The sequence below is a fragment of the Oncorhynchus mykiss genome, chromosome 13, assembly GCF_057628025.1.
Source record: "Oncorhynchus mykiss isolate SJ-2025 chromosome 13, ASM5762802v1, whole genome shotgun sequence".
Classification (NCBI taxonomy): Eukaryota; Metazoa; Chordata; class Actinopteri; order Salmoniformes; family Salmonidae; genus Oncorhynchus; species Oncorhynchus mykiss.
In genome coordinates, this window is record NC_143034.1 from 33,600,517 (window position 1) to 33,627,896 (window position 27,380).

Sequence of the window (27,380 nt, forward strand, 5' to 3'; positions counted from 1 at the left end):
AGAGTGCCTCATGGCAAACTTTATACATTCTTGAGGAGATTGAATGGCCAAGGGCCAACTCTGATCACTCATAATTTTCACATGACATGAAAAACATCAGTATAGTGGTACATGTGGTAGGCAAAGACTGGAGGACAATGTTGTTAATGTTTTTGTCTAGGTCTATTCGTTCTGCATTTGTAAGTGGAAGTTAACCTTTACTAAAAAACAATTACTACTAAAAATTACGTAATCGCTCATTAAGTTTTTTTTTTTAAATCTCAGATTTCAACAGTGACTGAAACATGAGAGACTCCCATTGTTTTAAAGGGGAGGAGTTGGGAGTAGTAAGTGTGCCTCTCCCATTCACACACGTCTCACACCAGCATACACAGATGGAGGCTACTCGGTCTTGACAAAGCGTGGAGACCGTGGAAACTTTGCTGGACCCAAGGACCCAAAGAAAGAGAAGGAGAAAAAAGGAGAAAAGGAGAGGGGGATAATAATGGAGTGTAAGGAGAATGTGATCCACTACCTCAGCTGGGGATTCATCATCAGTGGGGTGGCATATCTCTTTCAGCAGACCAGGACCCAGACCCCGTACGGACGCTACGTGACCTCGGATGGGACCCCAGGGAGGACCTGCCCTGCCAAGCTGGCCTGGTTCCTCCAGGAACTGCCTTCTTTCCTGGTGCCCATGCTCCTTCTGCTATCCACTGACACACAGCCCAGCCTGGGCAAAGACCTGCTTCTCTGGACCTTCTGTCTGCACTACTTCCAAAGGTATGTGTCCACATTAGCCTGGTCCCCAATCTGTTAGTATTGTCTAGCCACCTGTCTAGACAGAATTAGATCTGTGATGGTGGGACGAGACTATGTCCACAAACCAACTTTCAATGGAGTCTCGGATCTTTAACTCATAAATCAACTGAAAAACATGGCCAACTTTTTTTGTGCAACAGCAGTTATTTCACTTAAAAAGTGTTGAACATACATCTTTGCCTCCTACACAGTTGATCTGCGTGTATGCAATACCAATGCAGGCCATTCAATGAAAAGGGTCCCCTATTCCCTATTGTGAGTGAAGACTAGAGGGACATTCGGTAAAAGAGTGAGGCTTAGACTCCGATTTTTCTCTTTAAAATGTATGATGTAAAAACAGAAAAAAAACATCAATCTCTTACCATCCTTTGCACTGTACTTCAAGTAAATGTTTTTGCACAATTTTCAGTGGAACAATTTTCTCATCATCACTCTGCATGGACACTATTAATTAAGAAGCCATCCATCATGGTTTCCTAATACTGGGGTGAGTCACATTAAACAGAACATTACTCATTTGGTTGGTAAACTGATGCATTCAATGTACGCCACTTTTCTGAAATTTTTGAAAATGAAACCTCGACGATTTGCACGATCATCCAGATATGAAACCGCTCTAATGTGTGGTGCACATTTTAGAATGGTGTTTTCCCACAAATTGCATTTTGGAACATTTGCGCGTAGGCTTACTGCCGTGTGCACAATGCTGCGTTTAAAATGTGAAGAAATAATAGTTTATCAACATTTTGATCCAAACATTCTGATCTGTTCTTCCAGCCTTACTAGTTGATATGGCGTATGCCTCCGCTACACTACACTTTGATACGCATAGTGATAAAAAGTGAGTATATGCAAATGCCCGCAAAAAGTGGGTACACGTAAGGGGTAAACGCCGAAGTTCTGTACATTATATTGGAAATAATGGATTCCGGGACTATGCGTAGCCGAGTAGCTTTCTGTAACTTTGTAGCAAGTATTGTCTACATGTCTAGGCGCACATTACGTATTTTGTCTCTAGCAAGAGAAGGAATTGTCTCCTACTGTGATAAGTAAATATCGGCAGTCTGTAGGGTAACGGGGTAACTAGCCCGACCTAAGAACAATGTCTAAATGCTGACACAAGAAAAGCAATGTTTGGGAAAAAAATTGGAATGTGGATGATGGTCATGGATAGGCGAATAACTATGAAGGTAAATAGATGGCTACAGTTGACTTTTTAATTTTATTTCATGAAATGTTTTTCGGCATAGTGTTTCACACAAGTGTGTTAAAATCCATTCAATCAATTTTATTTATAAATTCTTTAGTAATAGTTAAAAGCTAACTCTAGTTGTTTGAATTATTTTAATAAAATATAGGTGGAAATGGTGTTGCACGTCACTTTTAATATCTGCACTATGAGGTGATGTAAAGACTCTCTTTTTAACTCACCTGCACATGAATTTTCTTTGTTCTTACTTTGTTGTTCCTTTCCCTTACAATCCATTATGTACAATTGCACTAACTATTATTGGAATAATGCACACATTTAAATCCCTGCAGTCTTTAAAATGACATTCAGGAGCAAAAGATTTTCAAAAGTTGTTTTTAATTCATAAAAAAAAATATTCATTCAAATATAATATTGGAATGGAATATAACTAAAAAACATGAAATAACATTGGAATATAACATTTTATAACAATAACTCTTATTCTGTCGGTTAGATAGTCTAAGAGTTTAACCATGTGGTATGGTTAAGAATTCCGCACGAGAAATGCATGGTCTCTACTCAAACCTTGTACCCAAAGAGGGCAACATCATGACACTGCCTTCCTCGGCCTCGCCTCTAGGAGCCTCTGGGACCACTCCAATAGAACTGCTGCAGCTTTTGGTTTAAGCAAAAACAAACAAACAACAAGAACACATGACTATTGGTACAATAAAGACTTATAATCACTATATGCAAATATATATTCCCTAAAATGAGTGCTGACTTTTTTTTTATACCAACATTTGGAGCAAGGGTAGGCTTCAGGGTGGAGGTTGTGGTTGAGAAAGATGTGGTGGAGGTAGAGGTTTTGGCGTTAGAGCTGGTGGCGTTGGAGGTAGAGGTGGCAGTGGTGACGGTAGAGCACTGTGGTTGAATGGATTCTTTGCAACGAAAATATATGAGAAAAACAATACATCAGTGTTAGTACAATAAACACTTTCTACCAAGTAGATGCTGCTTCTGCCACTTTTCGTTCATTTAGATTACTTTTTCTTTCCGACAATGGGCTCAGGCTCCTCTATAACCTCAGGCTCCTCTATAACCCATCGAGGATGATGATGTGGCGTTGCTCAGGGGTGCAACCAACACTGTGGGCAAAGTGGTGAAGATGGAACTGTCGACCCAGCCTGAGTAACTCACCCTTCCAACCAGCAGTTGTTGGTTCATCCTCTTCCGGGGGAAGATGAAGAAGGGCGGTATGTACTGCCTTGCTGCACTGATAGCACAAATTACTGTGACTGTGAAGCCCCTCTGCACTAGTCATCCGTGCAACCTGTTTGGCTCCCTTCATGGCCACCGCAGGCAACGGTTTCTGGATGTTTTTTATTCCCGTCTCATCCATGTTCCAAATGTTCGTTGGCCCCGACCTCCCTGACGCTGTTTAAAACGTCCGCGTAGGCCTTAGATAACTGGTCAACCTTGAGCTTATTAAAGCCCACGGCCCTCGCAAGACTGGTTGCTTGCGATACTTGAACTGACAGTTTAGAGTTGCGCTTCATGAAGCCACTGAACCAAGCCACCCCTGCATACCCCTTTCCTTTGTTGAGTTTGAGTTTATTTTTTATTTTTACAGGGACAGTGCACATTAATCAACGTTTCAGTAAAAGTGCCGGTTTTAGCCAGCCGGCTAATTTTCAACCGCAGTCCCTGGGCAGGTTATTAAAAACAATTACAATATAGACAATAGCAGCATAGAACAAGCAAGACATAGCAACATAGGACAAGCAAGACATAGCATACAGACAGAGCAACATAGGACAAGCAAGACGTAGCATACAGACAGAGCAACATAAAACAAAAAGCAGCAAGACAAAATTCATAAAAGCAACAAAGTGTTTCCACACCTCACAAGCTACAGACAACAGACAACATGGAAAGCGGCAACACACAGCTAGGGACCATGTTCACAAATCTGATGGACCTTTAGCCATGTCTTCAAGCATTTTGTGAAAGTGTGATATGTGGTGCAGTTATGTGTGTCTGATGGCAGTGTATTCCAGACATGGGAAGCTCTCACAGAGAATGCAGATTTACTAAAGGTGCTTTTCCTTAGGGGAACTATACAGTCACCTCTCATGGCAGACCTTGTGGATCTGCTGCCATATGTCTGGGTTATCTGTTTAACAAAAATATTGAGTGAAGGGGGAGCCAGGCCATTAAGGATCTTGAATACAAGACATGCGTCGGTGTATTGCACAAGATTTTCCCAACTCAAGAGCTCATGCTTTCTAAGAATGTGACAATGATGATGGCTATTGGGCTTCCTATCAAGCACTTTGAGAGCCTGTTTGTAGACAGACTGAATAGGTTTTAATGTTGTACAGCAAGCTTGGGCCCAACTAGTCAAGCAGTATGTTAAGTGGGGGAGTATCATAGATTTGAAGTACAGTTTTGCTACCTCTGTAGTCAAACAATTTCGTATAAATCGGAAATTAGCTAGGTTGAATTTGGTTATTTGAATGACCTTTTTCACATGCTTTTTAAAAGAGAGGTTGGAATCAAGTATGATGCCAAGGTACTTAAAATCGGATACCACCTGGAGCTTCTCCCCTGACACATAGACATCTGGCTCAGTAGCATATGTTGCCCTCTTTGTGAAGAACATGCAAACAGTTTTTTTCACATTGAGATGCAAACACGAGTCACTGAGCCACTTTGTAACCTGGACCATTACAGTAGTGAGTTCTTGTGCAGCTTGTTGTTTGCTCTTTGCATGCACATATATCACTGTATCATCTGCATACATTTGAACTTCAGACCCAGTACAGACAGAAGGCAGATCATTAATGTACAGGCTGAACAGGAGGGGCCCCAGTATTGACCCTTGGGGCACGCCCACATCATAGCTACGAGTGGGCGACAGCTCATTGCTCACTCTGACACACTGAGTTCTGCCTTCAAGGTATGATTTCATCCATCTCAAGGCATCAGGGGAAAAGTTGAACTTGGACAATTTTGTGATGAGAATCTCATGGTTAACAGTATCAAAAGCCTTCCTTAGGTCCAGAAACACCTAAGACCTAACACCTAACACCTGTTGAACCTGTGCTTGATTCCCATCCTTTCTGCCAGATTGAAGGCGAGTCTTCTCACGTCCCATGATGTTATGCCAAATAGGGCTCTTTCCATTTGTTGAATGTGGTTGACAAGGTCACTTTCATACAGTTGAAATCGGAAGTTTACATACACCTTAGCCAAATACATTTAAACTCAGTTTTTCACAATTCCTGACATTTAATCCTTGTAAAAATCCCCTGTTTTAGATCAGTTAGGATCACCACTTTATTTTAAGAATGTGAAATGTCAGGATAATAGTAGAGAAGATTATTTATTTCAGCTTTTATTTCTTTCATCACATTCCCAGTGGGTCAGAAGTTTACATACACTCAATTAGTATTTGGTAGCATTGCCTATAAACTGTTTAACTTGGGTCAAACGTTTCGGGTAGCCTTCCACTAGCTTCCCACAATAAGTTGGGTGAATTTTGACCCATTCCTCCTTACAGAGCTGGTGTAACTGAGTCAGGCTTCTAGGCCTCCTTGCTCATAAACGCGTTTTCAGTTCTGCCCACAAATTTTCTATGGGATTGAGGTCAGGGCTTTGTGATGGCCACTCCAATACCTTGACTTTGTTGTCCTTAAGCCATTTTGCTACAACTTTGGAAGTATGTTTGGGGGTCATTGTCCATTTGGAAGACCCATTTGCGACCAAGCTTTAACTTCCTGACTGATGTGTTGAGATGTTGCTTCAATATATGCACATGGCATCATGAGGAATGAAAACTATCTATTTTGTGAAGTGCACCAGTCCCTCCTGCAGCAAAGCACCCCCACAACATGATGCTGCCACCCCCGTGCTTCACGGATGGGATGGTGTTCTTTGGCTTGCAAGCCTCCCACGTTTTCCTCCAAACATAACAATGGTCATTATGGCCAAACAGTTCTATTTTTGTTTAATCAGACCAGAGGACATTTCTCCATGTGCAGTTGCAAACCATAGTCTGGCTTTTTAATGGTGGTTTTGGAGCAGTGGCTTCTTCCTTGCTGATCAGCCTTTCAGGTTAAGTTAATATAGGACTCATTTTACTGTGGATTTAGATACTTTTGTACCTTTTTCCCCCAGCATCTTCACAACGTCCTTTACTGTTGTTCTGGGATTGATTTGCACTTTTCGCAGGTGTGCAGATTTTCCAAGCTGTTTAAAGGCACAGTCAACTTAGTGTATGTAAACTTCTGACCCACTGGATACAGTGAGTTATAAGTGAAATAATCTGTCTGTAAACAATTGTTGGAAAAATTACTTGTGTCATGCACAAAGTAGATGTCCTAACCGACTTGCCAAAACTATAGTTTGTTTACAAGAAATTTGTGGAGTGGTTGAAAAACGACTTCAACTGTATGTGGAAGAGAATACTGGCGCCCCACCCATTTGGCTGAAGCCTGGGTTTTTCACCTGCTTTCCTCTGTGGTGCTGTAGGGTTCTTGGTGGAATGTTGAACACCCTGGCAGCCCCCGTTAAGGTCTTCCCATTTTCTATTGCCTTCAGGGCATGTTGTATCACCCCAGAGCCATAGATTCAACGGTCTGTTTTCTTCTTGTATGTTCTCATCTGAAAATAAAAACATTAATCATATTAGGAACCGACCTCTATTCTAACAAATGGCTCCTAACCCTAACCCTTACCCAAAACCCTCCCTAACATATGGCCCCTAACCCCAACTACCACACACAGCACTGTGTACCATAAGACAAGACAGTTTCTTTCAAACCACCTGACTCAAAGTATTATTATTAACATACAGGGGGAGAGATGTTCATTTAAAAGCTCTCTCTTAAAAACATAGCTAGATATCAAGCTATATGACATAAAATGCTGTGTAAAATAGCTAAAAGGCTATAAAGTAAGATGAACTGTAAAGCTATTAGTGAAAACATTTCCAACTGCAATGAAGTTCTATATTTTTTTATGTATTCTACCTCAGACGATCTTGTAGTAAGGTTGCTAGCTAGCAGCTTATGCTCACCGGCATTCATAACCATAAAGGAGTAGATAGACCCTAATGGTGGTGGGGTCGGGGGGGGGGGGGGGGGGGTCCTAACTTTATTAAAACAGCTACAACTTTAACATAAAAAAAATCAACTTACCACAAAATTGTTTTGTTAACAAATCTCCAAAAGTTATGAGGAGAGGACATTTTCGTTTGAGCAAAAGCAGTGGCAGCCATTGAAGGTTTTGGGGAAATAATTTGGTGACATCTTGTGGTTTTAATGTGAATTACAGGGGGGGGGGACTAGTTACCCCCAACTACCCTATAGAGATAGAAATATCTGTTGCTAATATGACAAGACAATGATAGTTGCTTTGAAAACAGAACAGGAGAGAGCATGAAGAATTATTTATAAAATAATTGCCGCCACGTTTCTATGTTGGGATTTTGGCTATAGGCTACTTTGAAGCATGGTAAGGACGCCTCATAATATGAAGTAAAACGTTCAGCTTTCAAACAATTAAGGCACAGGAAAAATATAGCGATGCCAATGACAGACCTAACCGTCTTCTGGTAGATGAAAAGGCTTCCCCAAAAACATTCTCAATTAAATGTTAACTAGCTACAAAGTAGACTACGCCAACCTAGTAGAATGGTATTATGATTATTTGCATCAATCCAGTGGACATTTGTTTTGCAAACTCCATCTCATGTGCACTACAGACACACAGCTAACCAAACAACAGTGATTGCTAGGTGACTGCACAGTTTAATTATAGGGTAACTACACTCAAGAATCTACATTTCTGTTGCTTTTCCCAGACCTCAAAAGTGGTCTCCTCATGTTGTTTAAGCATTTTTGTGGACTTAGAACATCCCATCCATCTATCCCTTAGTCACACGCTATATCTCAGACAGCACTGGCCCAATTTTGACGAAACTTGGCTGAATGATGCATCACGCCATAGAGATCCGGGATTTACTAGATTGGCTGAAGGCAGGAGCTGTAGTAATTATCTGACATTTCTGAGTTACACAAGAGAGGAAGAGGCGAAGCGAGAGGGATGACTGGGTCCAAACATCTGTTTTCTTCAGCAGGTGCCGTTTTTTCTTTGGCACATGACCTGGTGTACAGGGAGTGGATCAGCTAAGACTGCAGGGTTCGACATTCAGGGCTCCCCGCTAATCGGGCCACTTAATCAACCTTTCATATGGCCCGCTTGGGCCAGTATATTTTTAACTTCAAAACAAAATATATATATATATACACACTACCAGTCAATAGTTTGAACACACCTTCTCAGTCCAGGGTTTTTCTTTATTTTCTACATTGTAAAATAATAGTGAAGATATCAAAACCATGAAATAACACATCAGGTAGTAACCAAGAAAGTGGTAAACAAATCAAAATATATTTTATATTTGAGATTCTTCAAAGTAGCCACCCTTTGCCTTGATGACAGCTTTTCTCTCAACCAGCTTCATGAGGTAGTCACCTGAAATGCATTTCAATTAACAGGTGTGCATACTGCAGACTGCCCAAATGTGCCTAATTGTTCCTAATTGTTCCTGTTCCCTGACGGGCCGCCCCCAGTTGATGAGGGTAGGTACAGAACGCACCCCACAAGGGTGCGTTCTGAGCCCTCTCCTGTACTTCACCCACGACTGCATGGCCACGCACGCCTCCAACTCAATCATCAAGTTTGCGGACGACACAACAGTGGTAGGCTTGATTACCAACAACGACGAGACGGCCTACAGGGAGGAGGTGAGGGCCCTCGGAGTGTGGTGTCAGGAAAATAACCTCACACTCAACGTCAACAAAACTAAGGAGATGATTGTGGACTTCAGGAAACAGCAGAGGGAACACCCCCCTATCCACATCGATGGGACAGTAGTGGAGAGGGTAGTAAGTTTTAAGTTCCTCGGCGTACACATCACAGACAAACTGAATTGGTCCACCCACACAGACAGCATCGTCAAGAAGGCGCAGAAACTGGCTCTCATGAGGACCGCCACAGGAAAGGAAGACCCAGAGTTACATCTGCTGCAGAGGATAAGTTCATTAGAGTTACCAGCCTCAGATTGCAGCCCAAATAAATGCTTCACAGAGTTCAAGGAACAGACACATCTCAACATCAACTGTTCTGAGGAGACTGCGTGAAGCAGGCCTTCATGATCGAATTGCTGCAAAGAAACCACTACTAAAACGACACCAATAAGAAGAAGAGGCTTGCTTGGGCCAAGAAACACCAGCAATGGACATTAGACCGGTGGAAATCTGTCCTTTGGTCTAATGATTCCAAATTTGAGATTTTTGGTTCCAACCTCCGTGTCTTTGTGAGACGCAGAGTAGGTGAACGGATGATCTCCGCATTTGTGGTTCCCACCATGAAGCATGGAGGAGGAGGTGTGATGGTGTGGGGGTGCTTATTTAGAATTACATTATTTAGAATTATTTAGAATTCAAGGCACACTTAATGGTGGTTTGGGATGAGTTGGATTGCAGAGTGAAGGAAAAGCAGCCAACAGGTGCAAGGCAAAGGTGGCTACTTTGAAGAATCTAAAATATATTTTGATTTGTTTACACTTTTTTGGTTACTACATGATTCCATTTGTGTTATTTCATAGTTTTGATGTCTTTACTATTATTCTACAATGTCGAAAATAGTACAAATAAAGAAAAACCCTTGAGTGAGTAGGTGTGTCAAAACTTGACTGGTACTGTATATATTTGTATTTAATCCTTCAAAATCTTCCTGAAGTCTGATGCTTCACACTTGTTATCAACCAGCAATCGGTTTGAATGACAAGAATGTCAAAGCCTTCCCTCTCTGTCTCGAGTGACCCCACCTCAGTAGGCCACATCCTGGATACTCGCACCAGATCCGTCTCAGCCGAGGTGGAAACCACATCAATTCAGAGTTGAACATTGGCATGCACATTGAAAAGTCCCCAACCTGCTTTTCAGTAGTTTTTCCTATAAGACACAGTGATGTCATTATTAGCAAAGAAAGGTTTACATATGCCTACACTATGGAACTCCTTGCTTGTCAACATGCAGATTATTTATTCAAATCACCTGTTGGTTCAATACAAAATGTATACTGTAATAATGTTATTCTGTAGTCTAGGCCTATATAAATGTTTAATACGAGTTTATGGCTAATGAACATAAAAAATCCCCATCAAAATCAGTCACAATCTACCGCATCCGCCTATGTCGCCCTTCCACATCTGCGGTGGAAAGTGGCAGAGCTACAGCACTGTTTGTCAGACCAGGAGACATCCCGAAAATCGGTCTTCTCACGAAAACATCTGTAGCATCAGAACGGTTTTTCTCTACGACCCCCACAAGACTCGTCTGAATTCGGTAACGCTGATATGTCAACTTCTATCTGTAGCGTCTGAACCATTTGGGATACAAACTAATATGACACCATGATCAAGATGGCGCCGACAGAGCTGGTCACCTCACTTCTAGTCCTTAGGAAACTATGAAGTATTTTGTTTTTTAATGTATTATTTCTTACATTGTTAGCCCAGAAAATCTTAAGTGTTCTTACCTACAGCCGGGAAGAATTATTGGATATCAGAGCAACGTCAACTTACCAACATCAGGACCAGGAATACAACTTTCCTGAATTCTTTGTTTGCACCATCACCACCCAGGACATTGGATCTAATCCCAGAGGCCGACAAAACAACGTCGCCCATCCACCGCTTCCGGGTATATTACTCTCCCATTTTCATCTGTGATTGTCACAGCCGTGTATATCCCCCCTCAAGCCAATACCACGACAGCCCTCAAGGAACTTCACTGGACTCTATGCAAACTGGAAACCATATATCCCGAGGCTGCATTTATTGTAGCAGTGGATTTTAACAAAGCAAATTTGAGAACAGCTAAATTCTACCAGCATATTGACTGTAGCACTCGTGCGGGCAATACACTGGATCACTGCTACTCTAACTTCCGCGCCCTCAGCGCATGCACAGACCAGCTGGCTGGTGTGTTTACGGACATATTCAATCAATCCCTATCCCAGTCTGTTGTTCCCACATGCTTCAAGAGGGCCACCATTGTTCCTGTTCCCAAGAAAGCTAAGGTAACTGAGCTAAACGACTACCGCCCCGTAGCACTCACTTCCGTCATCATGAAGTGCTTTGAGAGACTAGTCAAGGACCATATCACCTCCACCCTACCTGACACCCTAGACCCACTCCAATTTGCTTACCGCCCAAATAGGTCCACAGACGATGCAATCTCAACCACACTGCACACTGCCCTAACCCATCTGGACAAGAGGAATACCTATGTGAGAATGCTGTTCATCAACTACAGCTCGGCATTTAACACCATAGTGCCCTCCAAGCTCCTCATCAAGCTCGAGACCCTGGGTCTCGACCCGGCCCTGTGCAACTGGGTACTGGACTTCCTGACGGGCCGCCCCCAGGTGGTGAGGGTAGGCAACAACATCTCCACCCCGCTGATCCTCAACACTGGGGCCCCACAAGGGTGCGTTCTGAGCCCTCTCCAGTACTCCCTGTTCACCCACGACTGCGTGGCCACGCACGCCTCCAACTCAATCATCAAGTTTGCCGACGACACAACAGTGGTAGGCTTGATTACCAACAATGACGAGACGGCCTACAGGGAGGAGGTGAGGGCCCTCGGAGTGTGGTGTCAGGAAAATAACCTCACACTCAATGTCAACAAAACTAAGGAGATGATTGTGGACTTCAGGAAACAGCAGAGGGAACACCCCCCTATCCACATCGATGGAACAGTAGTGGAGAAGGTAGTAAGTTTTAAGTTCCTCGGCGTACACATCACAGACAAACTGAATTGGTCCACCCACACAGACAGCATCGTGAAGAAGTTGCAGCAGCGCCTCTTCAACCTCAGGAGGCTGAAGAAATTCGGCTTGTCACCAAAAGCACTCACAAACTTCTACAGATGCACAATCGAGAGCATCCTGTCGGGCTGTATCACTGCCTGGTACGGCAACTGCTCCGCCCACAACCGTAAGGCTCTCCAGAGGGTAGTGAGGTCTGCACAACGCATCACCGGGGGCAAACTACCTGCCCTCCAGGACACCTACACCACCCGATGTCACAGGAAGGCCATAAAGATCGTCAAGGACAACAACAACCCGAGCCACTGCCTGTTCACCCCGCTATCATCCAGAAGGCGAGCTCAGTACAGGTGCATCAAAGCTGGGACCGAGAGACTGAAAAACAGCTTCTATCTCAAGGCCATCAGACTGTTAAATAGCCACCACTAACATTGAGTGGCTGCTGCCAACACACTGACTCATCTCCAGCCACTTTAATAATTGGAATTGATGGGAAATGATGTAAAATATATCACTAGCCACTTTAAACAATGCTACCTAATATAATGTCTACATACCCTACATTATTCATCTCATATGTATATGTATATACTGTACTCTATATCATCTACTGCATCTTTATGTAATACATGTATCACTAGCCACTTTAACTATGCCACTTTGTTTAAATACTCATATGTATATACTGCACTCAATACCATCTACTGTATCTTGCCTATGCCACTCTGTACCATCACTCAATCTTATATCTTTATGTACATATTCTTTATCCCCTTACACTTGTGTCTATAAGGTAGTAGTTTTGGAATTGTTAGCTAGATTACTTGTTGGTTATTACTGCATTGTCGGAACTAGAAGCACAAGCATTTCGCTACACTCGCATTAACATCTGCTAACCATGTGTATGTGACAAATAAAATTTGATTTGATTTGATTTGAATACAAGGCCCTCCCCCGCCCTCCCTTCAGCAAATCTGACCACGACTCCATTTTGCAACTACCATCCTATAGGCAGAAACTCAAACAGGATGTGCCCATGACAAGAACTATTCAACACTGGTCTGACCAATCGGAATCCACGCTTCAAGATTGCTTTGATCACGCAGACTGGGAAAGGTTTCAGACAGCCTCAGAGAATAACATTTATTTATACACTTATTCGGTGAGTGAGTTTATAAGGAAGAGCATTGGAGATGTTATGACCGCACTGTGACTATTAAAACCTACCCTAACCAGAAACAGGTGATAGATGGCAGCATTCGTGCAAAACTGAAAGGACCAACCACCACATTTAACCATGGAAAGATGACTGGGAATATGGCTGAATATAAACAGTGTAGTTATTTCCTCTTCAAGGCAATCAAACATGCTAAATGTCGGTACAGGGACAAAGTGGAGTCGTAATTCAATGGCTCAGACACGAGATGTATGTTGCAGGGTCTACAGGCAATCACAGACTACAAAAAGAAAACCAGCTACATCACGGACACCGACGTCTTGCTTCCAGACAAACTAAACACCTTCTTTGCCCGCTTTGAGGATACCGCTACCAAGGACTGCGGCCCTCTCCTTCCCCGTGGCCGACGTGAGTAAGACATTTAAACGTGTTAACCCTGGCAAGGCTGCCGGCCAAGACGGCATCCCTAGCTGCGTCCTCAGAACATGCACACACCAGCTGGCTGGTTTGTTTACGGACATATTCAAATCGCTCCCTATCCCAGTCTGCTGTCCTCACATGCTTCAAGATGGCCACCATTGTCCCTGTACCCAAGAAGGCAAAGATAACTGAACTAAATGACTATCGCCCCGTAGCACTCACTTCTGTCATCATGGTGCTTTGAGAGACTAGTCAAGGATCATATCACCTCCACCTTACCTGCCACCCTAGACCCACTTCAATTTGCATACTACCCCAATAGGGCCACAGACAATGCAATCGCCATCACACTGCCCTATCCCATCTGGACAAGGGGAATACCTATGTAAGAATGCTGTTCATTGACTACAGCTCAGCATTCAACTCCATAGTATCCTCCAAGCTCATCATTAAGCTTGAAGCCCTGGGTCTCAACCCCGCCCTGTGCAATTGGGTCCTGGACTTTCTGACGGGCCACCCCCAGGTGCTGAAGGTAGGAAACAACATCTCCACTGTTTACCTATGCAGGCCATGCAGGCCTCCAACTCAATCATCAAGTTTGCAGACAATACAACAGTAGTGGGCTTGATTACCAACAATGACGAGACAGCCTACAGGGAGGAGGTGAGGGCACTCAGAGTGTGGTGTCAGGAAAACAACCTCTCACTCAATGTCAACAAAACAAAGGAGATGATCGTGGACTTCAGGAACCAGCAGAGGGAGAATCCCCCTATCCACAGATGGGACAGCAGTGGAGAAGGTGGAAAGTTTCTTGGCGTACACATCACAGACAAACTGAAATGGTCCACCCACACAGAGTGTGGTGAAGAAGGCACAACAGTGCCAGGAGGCTGGAGGCTGAAGAAATTTGGCTTGTCACCTAAAACCCTCACAAACTTTTACAAATGCACAATTGCAGGCTGTATCACCGCCTGGTACGGCAACTGCACCACCCACAACCGCAAGGCTCTCCAGAGGGTGGTACAGTCTGCACAACGCATCACCGGGGGCAAACTAACGGCCCTCCAGGACTCCTACAGCACCCGACGTCACAGGAAGGCCAAAAAAATCATCAAGGACATCAACCACCCAAGCCACTGCTTGTTTACCCTGCTACCATCCAGAAGGCGTGGTCAGTACAGGTGCATCAAAGCTGGGACCGAGAGACTGAAAAACAGCTTCTATCTCAAGGCCATCAGACTGTTAAATAGCCACCACTAACATTGAGTGGCTGCTGCCTATATACAGACTCAAAATCATTGGCCACTTTAATAACGCCACTTTAATGTTTACATATCTTACATCCTCATCTCATATGTATATACTGTATTTTATACGATCTATTGCATCTTCCCTATGCTGCTCGGTCATCGCTCATCCATATATTTATGGTGGAAAATAAGTATTTGTTCACCTACAAACAAGCAAGATTTCTGGCTCTCACAGACCTGTAACTTCTTCTTTAAGAGGCTCCTCTGTCCTCCACTGCTAACCATGTATATGTGACCAATAAAATGATTTGAATGTGTTCTCCATTTTGGCTCTACGACCCTCACAAGTGTCATGGGACTCATCTGAAGGTAAATCATACAGATTAATGGAAGTATGGAGGTATTTTATGAATTTGTTGGTCAATGGGTTTCTATGGGATATAGTAGTAAAGCTGTAGTAAAATTCAAAAGCAAATGATCCATGGTAAAAGAATGATGGGTGGCCAGTCCTCTTCTGGCTGTGCCGGGTTGAGATTATAACAGTACATGGCCAAGATGTTCAAACGTTCATAGATGACCAGCAGGGTCAAATAATAATAATCACAGTGGTTGTAGAGGGTGCAACAGGTCAGCACCCCAGGAGTAAAGGTCAGTTGGCTTTTCATAGCCGAGCATTCAGAGTTAGAGACAGCAGGTGCAGTAGAGAGTCGAAAACAGCAGGTCCGGGACAAGGTAGCACATGCGGTGAACAGGTCAGGGTTCCATAGCCGCAGGCAGAACAGTTGAAACTGGAGCAGCAGCACGGCCAGGTGGACTGGGGACAGCAAGGAGATCATCAGGCCAGGTAGTCCTGAGGCATGGTCCCAGGGCTCAGGTCCTCCAGGAGAGAAGAGGGAGAGAGAAATAGAGGGAGCATACTTAATTTCACACAGGACACCAGATTTTCTACATTTATTTTTTATTTAACCTTTATTTAACCAGGTAAGCTAGTTGAGACGAGTTCTCATTTACAACTGCGACCTGGCCACGATACAGCAAAGCAGTGTGACAAAAACAACACAGAGTTACACATAAACAAAGGTACAGTCGATAACACAAAATAAATAAAACATTGAAAAATCTATGTACAGTGTGTGCAAATGTAGAAGAGTGGGGAGGTAGGCAATAAATAGGCCCTAGAGGCAAAAATAATTACAATTTAGCATTAATACTGGAGAGATAGATGTGTAGATGATGATGTGCAAGTAGAGATACTGAGGTGCAAAAGAGCAAAAGGGTAAGTAATTATATGGGGATGAGGTAGTCGGGTGTGCTATTTACAGATTGGCTGTGTACAGGTACAGTGATCGGTAAGCTGCTCTGACAGTTTATGCTTAAAGTTAGAGAGGGAAATAAAAGACTCCAGCTTCAGAGATTTTTTGACATTCGTTCCAATCATTGGCAGCAGAGAACTGGAAGGAAAGGCGGCCAAAGTAAGTGTTGGCTTTGGGGATGACCAGTGCAATATACGTGCTGGAGCTACGGGTGGGTGTTTCTATGGTGACCAGTGAGCTGAGATAAGGTGGGGCTTTACCTAGCAAAGACTTATAGATGACCTGGAGCCAGTGGGATGGGCGACAGATATGTAGTGAGGGCCAGCCAACGAGAGCATCCAGGTCGCAGTGTTGGGTAGTATATGGGGCTTTGGGGATAAAACGGATGGCACTGTGATAGACTACATCCAGTTTGCTGAGTAGAGTGTTGGGGGCTATTTTGTAAAAGTCAAAGTCAAGGATCGGTAGGATAGTCAGTTTTACGAGGGTGTTTGGCGGCATGAGTGAAGGAGGCTTTGTTGCGAAATAGGAAGCCGATTCTAGATTTAATTTTGGATTGGAAATGCTTAATGTGAGTCTGGAAGGAGAGTTTACAGTCTAACCAGACACCTAGGTATTTGAAGTTGTCCACATATTCTAGGTCAGAACCATCCAGTAGTGATGTTAATCGGTTGAAGAGCATACACTTAGTTTTACTAGCATTTAAAAGCAGTTGGGGGCTACGGGAAGGAGTGTTGTATGGCGTTGAAGCTTGTTTGGAGGTGTCCAAAGAAGGGCCAGATGTATACAGGATAAGACAGGAGAAATACTCCAGATATAAAAGACCGACCCTATCCCCCCCGACACAAACTATTGCAGCATAAATACTGGAGGCTGAGACAGGAGGGGTCGGGAGACACTCTTGCCCCGTCCGACGATAGCCCTGGACAGGGCCAACCAGGCAGGATATAACCCCACCCACTTTGCCAAAGCACAGCCCCCACACCACTAGAGGGATATCTTCACACCACCAACTTACTACCCTGAGACAAGGCTGAGTATAGCCCATGAAGTTCTCCGCCACGGCACAAACCCGAGGGGGGCACAAAATATCCAGCAACGGCCAATATTCAGCAACTTTGCACAACCATTGAAGAGGAGTGGGACAACATTCCACAGGCCACAATTAACAGCCTGATCAATTCCATGCGCTGCATGAGAAACATGGTGGTCGCACCAGATACTGACTGGTTTTCTGATCCACGCCCCTACCTTCTTTTTTTTTAAAGGTCTGTGACAAACATATTCTAATCTAAAATAGAAATGTAATGAATGACGTGGTCTCCTATTCTACTTGTTACAGGGGAATGTTTGTTCTACACAATCTAATTCTATCTACGTTAAGAAACACGGCCCTGCATGGCTTCCAGGTACTCACATTGTTTGTACACAGCAGCGCTATATTGACCCATCTTTGACTTGATTTCTTTAATCAATATTTTTCTATTTTCTTGCAAGAACATTCATCTACTCCTTGCTGACCAAAGGCCGCCCTTCCCCTCTCTACATTGTCTTCTCTGCGGTAGTCTTCTGCTCCGTCAACGGTTTTCTCCAAGGCCACTACATGCTCCACTGTGCCACGTACGATGATGCGTGGCGGACCGACATTCGTCTGTACACCGGTAAGATCTGAGATACCAGCGGAAATGATTTCTCAAGTCTTTTCCCAGCCCTTATTCTGAATATTACAGTGCCTGGACGATGTTCACAGACATTTAACAGTCCAAAGTAATGTAATTTCACCCTTTAAAGGGTAAAGGGTAACATTTGATAACTGCTAGAGTTACTGTAGATGAAGTCTGAGATCAAAAACATTTTTAAAAAATTTGTTAGGAAAACACAACGGGAAAACCAGTCGTGCAGTATGGGAGACTAATCTGGCCAGAGAACCTTGAGGTTTTTAGCCTGGAACTGTGACAAAACAAGTTGGCATTCGCTTCCTCCTTGCAAATGTTCTGTGTTTATTGGTCAGCTAGATTCTTCAAAACATGCATTTTTGGTCTCAGCAGGATATGGGACGATACGTTTGACAGTACTCTTCCACAAGAATATAAATAATGATTTGTTGACTAAGTCTGAGTTTGGGGTTGCATTGTACAAGCTTCTGCCAGCATGAAATATTTTAACAGCTCATACATTTGTTTTTTTATAGAACTAGAATGTGGTTTGCATTAAGCGCCTGTACTGTTTTCTTTTCAGGTTTGCTGATATTTTTTCTGGGAATGGCCATCAACATTCACAGTGACCACATTCTTCTAAATTTGAGAAAACCCGGAGAAGTTGTTTACAAGATTCCCAAAGGTACCAGATGAATTCTGGTTAACAGATGTCAGGCAGTGTTTCAGGCAACTGTTCCAGTCTTGTGAAACAATATCAAAAACGTCAATCTTTAGCCAAATAACTAATAATGTTCTGTACTGTTTAGTTAGCCACTGTCTGCACAGCCATATGATGATAAACAGAACAAGAAGAGCATATTCAGAACATTCTGGTGTCAATGTGATTTCTACTTACTTTTGCTTTGTAAGGGCTATGACAGTGCTGATCGAAATATATTTAAAGGCCCAGTGCAGTCAAAATGCAGTTTTCCTGTGTTTTATATCATACTGTACAACAGCTGATGAAACTAACACTAAAGGTGTGAGAAAAAAACTATTTCCTGATAATTGCTGGTTGAAAATACAATCTACACAGGACCTTCTATTCAGCAGGTTTCATGGGCAGGAGTTTTGGCTTTTCATGGTGACATCACCAGGTGGGAAACTTTGGTTAATAGACAAATAACAGAGTCTCTGCCAATAACGGCTAGTTTTTAGTTTCCTCCTCCCCCACTCAGACTACTCACAGACAGTCCTGGCTAAATTATTGCTTGAGAAAGATTTGTTGTAGCTAAAAAGCTATTTTTGCCTATTTTAATAGAAATCTATTACAGTAAGGTACTTAATTGTTACCCAGTAAAAATGTGATATTGATATAAACACTTCTGCATTGGGCCTTTAAGTGCTAATGTAATCACCAGGGTCATAGAAGATTGTGAGCAAAGTACACACGGCATTCAGTTTCGCCAAGAAACACAGGAAGCAAACATTCCAGTTTTCTGGGCCATTACCTCACGGAAAGGTTAAAAAGTAACATCTTGCAACTATTATCAGAACCTTGCGGCACAGCAGATGTTTTCACCCACCTTTGGGTGAATTAACTATCCAATCCCTTGACATGGGGCGGTGTCCAAAAAAGGTAGTAGATATGAAGTAGGGTCTGAAAGTTCAGGGATTGAATTGTTTTGAACTACTCTCAAGGTATGAGTGTACAGACCCTACTTCATTACTACTGAATTATCTGTCTGACCCTTTTTACTCCAGGGGGAATGTTTGAGTATGTCTCCGGAGCAAATTTCTTTGGAGAGATTATGGAGTGGTGCGGGTATGCCCTAGCAACGTGGTCCCTGCCGACGTTCTCCTTTGCCCTTTTCACTATGTGCTCGATCGGACCGCGGGCCTACCACCACCACAGGTACTGACAGGTCCAACCTCAAGAGCCTTCCGTAATCTCTTCATAAACATACTCACACCGATACGCTCATGTTCACTGGTATTGATACAACTTTAGGTCTTTCAGCAAAGCAGTAACCATGGACTGTCTTGTGTTGACATTTTACAATGGAAAAGCATGGTAGTAGGATTCCTTCAATATGACATTCTCATCTCTTTCAGGTACTACCAAGAGAAGTTTGAAGACTACCCCCAGTCGAGGAAAGCTGTGATACCTTTCATATTATAAGAAGAACAGAAAACCAGAGAAGCCTTAATAAATGGACTGACCTAGCTAAAATCATTAGTCATGGCCATGATATTGGCATTTTCGGAACTCTGAAATGAAATGCTTTCATTAACTAGACATATTCCTATCATCTCATTGTATTCAGAGCTAGATCATATTTCACACCTGCAGCAACAGATCTGTAATACCATACTCCCAAATGCTTGGAGGAATGAATTATGTGGCAGCATTCGGCATGGTCAAAGCTCAATGAAGGCTAAAGAATTCAGGGTGAAGAGAAAGGGGGTGGTGGGTAGGTCTTGAAGGAATAAAGGAAAAACATTTTTTCATTCGAAAGGGACGACTGACTGCCTTTTCTTCGCTGTGCAAAAAGTGATTTCTTAGATGCACTACTTCACTTTTGGAAAGGCTCATTAAACCTCCGCTTATTTACCTTGTGGTCTGAAAAAAACCTTGGTCTGTTTTTATTATGCAGTTTATCAAAAATGTGATTAATAACTGCTGCATTTGTTAATTGCACTTTTTAATTTCATGCTTGCTTGGTTGATTACATAAGTCCAAAGGCAAAGTCATCCTTCATTCGGTGCGACAAAGGCTCAGCTTACTGGAAATCATGTGAATGCAATATCTGGCTAAGCAGTGACATTCATCAATCAATTAAGTTCCGTAGCGATGGCAAACATTGCCACCCTCGGGAACGAGAGTCGAGCTAGTGCATCACTGAGGTTCTTGACAGACAAGCTTAACAGTATGTGTTATGACATGACAGTAGTTGTAATCCTCCAATTCCACCCCTAGGGGGTAGTATAAGCGTTTTCATGAGGGTATCATGTTTTAGAGAGCGCAACAACATTGTCCTCTAAAAGCAGACAGGCCACATCAATATTTCAATTTAAGGTGGTTTTCTAATTTCCTTCATTGGCACTGATCTGGAGAAAGAGCAGTGCTGATGATGGAAAAGATTACATTCTTTCCACATTACTGAGCCAGCCGAGCTGTATTGCGCTGGCCTGGCTACGCATTCACCATAGTTGCTGGAACCATGCTGGAAAGGAGCATGTAAAAATTAAAGCATAGTACAGTTTGGGTCAGCACAGTAGTGTGAAACGGGCCTTAGAGATGTTAGGGATGGAACATGTTAGGAATGGAGGTCCCAATATTGCACTCAATTGTGATGGTACTTAAGCCCACTCTTTGGTCTAATTGAATACAAATCACAAGTTTTGTTTGCGTTTCATGGCTGACATTTGAAATGTAATTGATTATGTGATGTCTGTAGTGTCTTGAAATGCAGCCCTGGTCTTCCCTGGGTGAAATATGTTCATACTCCACACACCTGTAAGCAAGTTACTCTGCAGTTTGACTTATTGTGAAATTCAGCGTTTTATTTGATCTCTAACAGAGGAATAACATTTACAGCTAATCAAGCACAGGTAATTACATCATTATCTTCCATTTACTCCACACGTGAATCGTTAAATAGATAGTAGTCCACTGGCAAAATGCCTCACCACTAGTCACTCCTGGGAATCCTTCTCTTTCAGTGCCATCTCAGAGCGAGCGACGCTTCTCATAGCCCTCTGCATGAGCCAGGTGGTTAAATGGATGCCAAGGAAGGACCCACCAGCCACCCACAGCCAGTTCTTCTTCAACCAGCTCTGGGGCTTCATAGTCTCAGTCCACTGTATAGCCTAGTCGGTGTTGTCCTTTCTGAAGGATGTGTACGTCACTGGAACAAAACAGAGAACAATTAGGATACGAGATACTCGTGGTTCCCTACCATGGCAACTCCGAATGAAGGTGATCTACACAACTGAAGGATGTGTCACTTTATGGTTACATTAAATATGATTTAGCTACTATAAGACCTTGACATGCCTTAGATTAGAGTGCAGAGGGAAAATGTCACATAATACATCGAGATTGATAGGATGATAATCATGACTCATGACATAATAATAAAGAGCTCCAACATGCTTACCTTACCTTCACATGCTACTTTGCCTTGGCAGGGGCTTGAGGTGGCGAAACATATGCCACAATGCCTGGTTCGGGCATATAGTCCTGTTTATTCTTGTGTAGCGCAGGGTGCGACTTGACGTTGTACCAACCCCAGTGTATGAGTCCAAGGCTCGTGCCCATAACAATCAAGACTTTGTAATTATTCCAGATAGTCCGCAATCCCATGATTGAAAGGCACTTGGCTCAACTATAACCACAAGCATAAAGAAAAAATGAATGTCAAGAAGCATTGACTTGTTAATGCATTATAACCTTCTATTCAGTCAAACTGTAGACATTTTTCAAAAGGGTGTCATGTCCCATGCATTTATTTTTTTCTTGACAGTTTTAAAATTGTTCAACTGGTCAGTCATCAAACTGCAATACCGCACGAATAACTGTCTTGCTTGGGTTAGATTTGCCATTTGAGCACAAGGCTATTCTCTGCCCTAGCACAGCTAGCTAGCTAGCTAGCTAGGTTATGTACAGCTTTCGCTAGTGAAACAGCTGACATTATGATACATTCAGAGATCATTAATTCATCATGCTTCATACATACAATAACACACATTTTTCACGTTGTGAACTTCGGTAATGTCGTATTTCACCAAATGTAAAAGTTGGCAGGCTAACTGAATGTTTGTTAACGTGTGACTAGGTTTAGCTAGCTAGCTAGTACTCACCTTCAAGAGTCAGCTCTTTCTCGTACGTCCACCATTTCTGGGTCCTCGCAGTATTGTCGACTTGAAGATGCCTGAACATGAGATAATTGTGTAATGTTGATAATATCATCAAAGAGAATCAACCTCTCTTATATAAATATTAGAAAATTAGATTTTTTAAATGAAAACTAATTTTCCGCTTAATATTTTAAACAAACGTTTTTAAAAACGACATAATAATAATGATGCAGTCAATATTTTAGCCACCTAGTGGTTAAGAGCGTTGGGCCCATAGAGAATGATAGAGGCCTCTGGTGACCAAAAGGCAATTTTTGCATGGGCAATACCACTGCGGGCTGCCATCATTTTAATGAAGTCAACTGGATGGGACATCCATTGGCTAATCCCTCCTTGTGACCTTCTTGGAGTCATGTGCAACTTGGTCATCCTGAGGGATCAGCCAATTGTGAAGAAGAAAATAGACTACTTCAAAATGGAGTTAGCCTCCATGGCTCTGCCACAATGATGAGGTTTCTTTCCATCTCTATGACAGTAACTGAAAGGTCACTCACTGGTTTATGTGAAAAATCTGTCGATGTGCCCTTGAGTAAGGCACTTTATCCTATTTGCGCCTGTAAGTCACTCTGGATAAGAGCTAAATTACTAAAATTTTCATTTAACATGTTTGCAACTTTGCCAGGACGGGAAATTGTGTTCCTGCGTTTTCACAATGTAATGTTGAAGTGGTAAGCAGAAGCTATTTGAATGTTACTTTGGCTGGTTAAATGTTGACAATTCATCGTTGTTAAATGTTAACACGTCTCTCTGAAGCTCTCTAAAATTGATTAGAGGTTTGGGCCAGCAGAGGGAGCTGTCTGCCTATGTAATTATTACCAGATAATCTCTCTCTCTCTCCCTCTCTCCCTCTCTCTCTCCCTCTCTCCCTCTCTCTCTCTTCCTTTTATGTCTCTCGACCCAAATTCCAAGAAAAAAGTTAAATATTATAAAACATATTTGTGGAAGCATGCATGTAAAATATGGTTAATTGGCCTACTCAACAATGTCAACAGCTGATTTTTTGGAAACCAAAAAAAGAGTGGAATCCAGAACCAGTTTTCTGTCTACTACTATCCAATCTGGCCAAAATGGACAAGTACTGAACACAACATGTAGTGTAAAGGGAAGAGGTGTATCTATACAGAAGATACTTATATAGAGCTGCATTGTGGTCAGCCATCATTGGACAGGAACGTAGAAGATTCAAGGCCTGGAAGGTGATGAGGGAGCAGCGTCATGGCCTGTCTGTGCAGCACAACAGTTGGACAGTAATACTCTTGGGACACGGGCTAGAAAGATAAGGTTCGGTGGTGGCACGAACTGCAGATGATGCAGACCAGATACTGACAGAGGATTAGTGTGGAATGAATGAGGAGGCATCTGCTGTAGCTTGAACTTGGCCGAGGATGAGTGAAGAGGAGAAGGAGTCACTTGAAGTGGACGACTCCCTCATCCTTTAAGGATCAGATTCAAGATTACAGACTCACAGAATTGTTTTGATTATTTCTCTGACTGGGACAGTTGGAAATGGATCAATATAATTTTTTGGGGTGCAAGCACAACAACTTATGTCTTCAAAGCATTTTATATGATCACATAATAATGCATTAGCCTATACAGTACCTGTTGGCCTTATTTTAAGTGTTACCAAATAATCTATTCAGTTAGGCCTGAAGCTAACAATATGTGAAAAAAGCTAAGTATGTACTAAATCAGAGATGGGCAACTCCAGTCCTCGGGGGCTTGATTGGTGTCACACTTTTACCCCAGCCCCAGCTAACACATAATCAACTAATCATGATCTTTAGTTTAGAATGCAATTAGTTTCATCAACTGTTTTTATTAGGTATGTGTAAAAAGTGTGACATCACTCCTGCCTCCGAGGACTGAAGTTGCCCATACCTGTGCTAAATGCAACCTTTTTTTTTTATCAGAAAAATGTCACCTAGGGACACTTTGCATCAAGTGGAGTTCTGGTTAGTTACAATGTGGTTGGGAACAAAAGGTGAAGCAGTACAATGACGAATTTGGGCTTAAGTGGCCAGTGATAGCTGAGCCTCTATCAGTCATAATAGTCCCAACTCCCTGTGCCCCACAGTATACATCACTTCTTATGAGAACCAGGAACTAAAGCCACATTGGCCCATTTTAAAGGCTGTGAGAAATGGGAGCTTCTTTCAAAACGGTCCATTTCAGATGTCTTGGGTGGGACACACTGACGTGTTCTCTCTATTGATGGAGAAGCTTATCTAGATCTATCTTCCCTGTGGGGCAAGCTGCCGACAGATTTCTAAAGCCATGAAAATATACTTTACTGAATAGCAAGCACCCTCAAGTTGTGACAATGCACTTCAGTTGGCCTCAATAAATGGACTATCATGCACAAATGTATTTTGTTTAAACAAACAATGACCAAATTTAAAGCCACAAGTACATAAAATCTAAAATCTCCGTAAACAAGAGATGTGGACTAACTGAAATACTTACTTACGGGCCCTTCCCAACAATGCAGAGATAAAGAACGTACAGGGTCTTGGTCCAGTAACATCTGTTTGGTTTGGTCTTGTTCTAGTCTGTGAGGAGTCAGGTTATGACTGATTAAACTTGATATAGCGAATCCCAGACTTAATTTATGGAATACTTATGTTGCCCAATGCAGCTGTGGCTACTCAAATAGTTCCTATGGGTGTAGGGAAAAGGGGGGGCTTTTCTGGACTTGCCAGACTCTAGCAGTCACATCAGTCTGGCCATTATCAATGTATGTGTGAGAGAGAAAAAGAGAAGGGGGGTCTTTAGTGGTTTCATCTGTGCAATGTCAGCCCTTACGCCAGAAGAGTCTGGTGGGAGGAGCTATAGGAGGACATGATCATTGTAATGGCTGGAATGGAATCAATGGAACGGGGTCAAACATGTGGTTTCCATATTTTTGATATGTTTACCGTTCCATTTATTCCATTCCAGCCATTACAATGAGCCCATCCTCCTCTGCTCCTCCCACCAGCCTCCTCTGCCTTACACCCCTCTGGGTCATCAATGCGTTTGTCACGAGATGACTATCACCCTACACACACCCACACATACACACTTTGACACACCCCAATTCACCAAATAGCCCCCCTCTCTTACTCACTCACACACACACACACACACACACACACAACCAACTTAGAAATCAAGGAATGTCTTGGGTTCATCATGTCCTGGAATTTTGTCATTTTTTTTGTAATTTTTATTAGGATCCCCATTAAGCTAACGCCATAACGCTAGCAAATCTTCCTGGGGTCCAACACCAATTAACAAGACATTACAAACAACCACAATCAAGACTTCACAAACATTCAACAAGTAGACAATACAGATCATTAAAATACTGACAGGAAACACATTTAACATTCAGTTGATACTTTCTATTTGCTGTCCAGTCATATGGTCTATTACATTAGATGTTCTTTTATTTTTTTCTTGCTCATTACATTCTGATGCTGCACCATACATTGTAGTCATCAGCATACATGACCACTCTTGCTTTGTTCATTACTGAAGGCAAATCATTAGAAAAGATACATTAGAGTAGTGGGCCTAGGCAGCTTCCTTGAGGAACACCACAATGTGCATCTTTACTATTTGAAAAGCTACCATTAAGCTACCACTTTTTTGCCTTCTCCTGGATAGATAGCTTTCCATCCAGGATAGAGCTGCATCCTTAAGACCATAACATTAGAGTTTTCCTAGTAACAGTTCATGACCAATTACATCAAAAGCAGCACTGAAATCCAGCAACACTGCACCAACTAACTTCCTATCATCTGTGCTAAGGCCGTACTCGTAGAATCCCCTTCTTTGTATGCATGCTGGAAACCTGTTATTAGACCATTATATGAGAAATAATTGTACAGATACAATTTTTTTCCAATAATTTACTTAACACAGGCAGCAAGCTTATAGGACAACTATTAGCACCAGTGAATGCAGATTGTGTATCCTTAGGTAGTGGAACAACCTTTGACTCTTTCCAGACTTCTGGGCACACATACATCAAGAACTTATTAAAAATATGAGAGATTGGTGTAGATATTTCGTTAGCTGTAACTCTAAGCAATTTGGCGTCTAGATTATCTGTACCAGGCGACTTGTCATCCGAAAGAGACAACAGCGTCCTTTCTACCTCTTCCCTTTCTACTTGATGAAATTTGAACCTGCATTGCCTCTCCTTCATGATACATATATGAATGAGAAACATTATAAAGAGTGGGAAAAGGGATGGCTGAAAATAACCATTCACTTAGGGCCATGCTACATTGTAAGCCTTATGGTGTTTGAAGGGCCACTGACTTCTCCAAGACTAACCACCCACCTTTAATCGTTTCAAAATGTTTTTGGGTGGTTCAAACTGAACCATCAAAGCCCCATTAAAAAGTGCATGATCCATGATGAACCGGTCCCAGATCTGTTTGTGTCTTGCCAACTCTTATGGTCATTGTCACATGCAGATCTGAGACCAGTTTTGGATGACAGTGCAATATCAAAAATGGCATTGGATTTTTCCCCTGAAAGGGACAGAGGGGCAAAACAACCTATTACATAGCACCGTTTGTGCGCGAGTCAGTCAGTTAATGCTGATATGTATGGTTAGTGTGCAAATGGGTCACTACACGATCTTGCCGGGGGGGTAATTCGATAATAGAGATATATTCCAAGCTTGGCCTGCAACCTGCATCCCGGCCAAAGGCGAAGCAATGCGGTTTCTTCAACAAATCAATTTGTTGATTTTACCACCCAGCT

The 27,380-nt window shown here is 42.6% G+C and overlaps 1 protein-coding gene and 1 long non-coding RNA gene across 8 annotated transcripts; one reads left to right on the forward strand and one right to left on the reverse strand.

Annotated features, from left to right (window-relative positions):
* The first annotated feature begins 258 nt into the window (after positions 1–258).
* Positions 259–20,214, forward strand: LOC110486045 (3-oxo-5-alpha-steroid 4-dehydrogenase 2). 2 transcript variants are annotated; one of them, XM_090196057.1, is made up of 6 exons: positions 357–762; positions 17,402–17,468; positions 17,557–17,720; positions 18,298–18,399; positions 19,461–19,611; positions 19,812–20,214. In XM_090196057.1, exons 2-6 carry the CDS (start codon positions 17,458–17,460, stop codon positions 19,876–19,878), a joined length of 495 nt encoding a protein of 164 aa, XP_090052183.1. In that variant the 5' UTR covers positions 357–762; positions 17,402–17,457; the 3' UTR covers positions 19,879–20,214. The 2 variants fall into 2 exon arrangements, with proteins under 2 accessions (XP_021413035.1, XP_090052183.1); XM_021557360.3 differs by lacking the exon at positions 17,402–17,468 and having other exon boundaries at positions 259–762.
* A 1,028-nt stretch (positions 20,215–21,242) lies between these two features.
* Positions 21,243–25,177, reverse strand: LOC110486046 (uncharacterized). 6 transcript variants are annotated; one of them, XR_005035507.2, is made up of 4 exons: positions 25,090–25,177; positions 22,563–22,633; positions 21,865–22,087; positions 21,243–21,607 (listed from the first exon to the last, which is right to left on the reverse strand). It is a non-coding gene; the product is annotated as an uncharacterized LOC110486046 (long non-coding RNA). The 6 variants fall into 6 exon arrangements; XR_016485840.1 differs by lacking the exon at positions 25,090–25,177 and having other exon boundaries at positions 21,860–22,087; XR_016485841.1 differs by lacking the exon at positions 25,090–25,177 and having other exon boundaries at positions 22,439–22,573.
* Between the last annotated feature and the right edge of the window lie 2,203 nt (positions 25,178–27,380).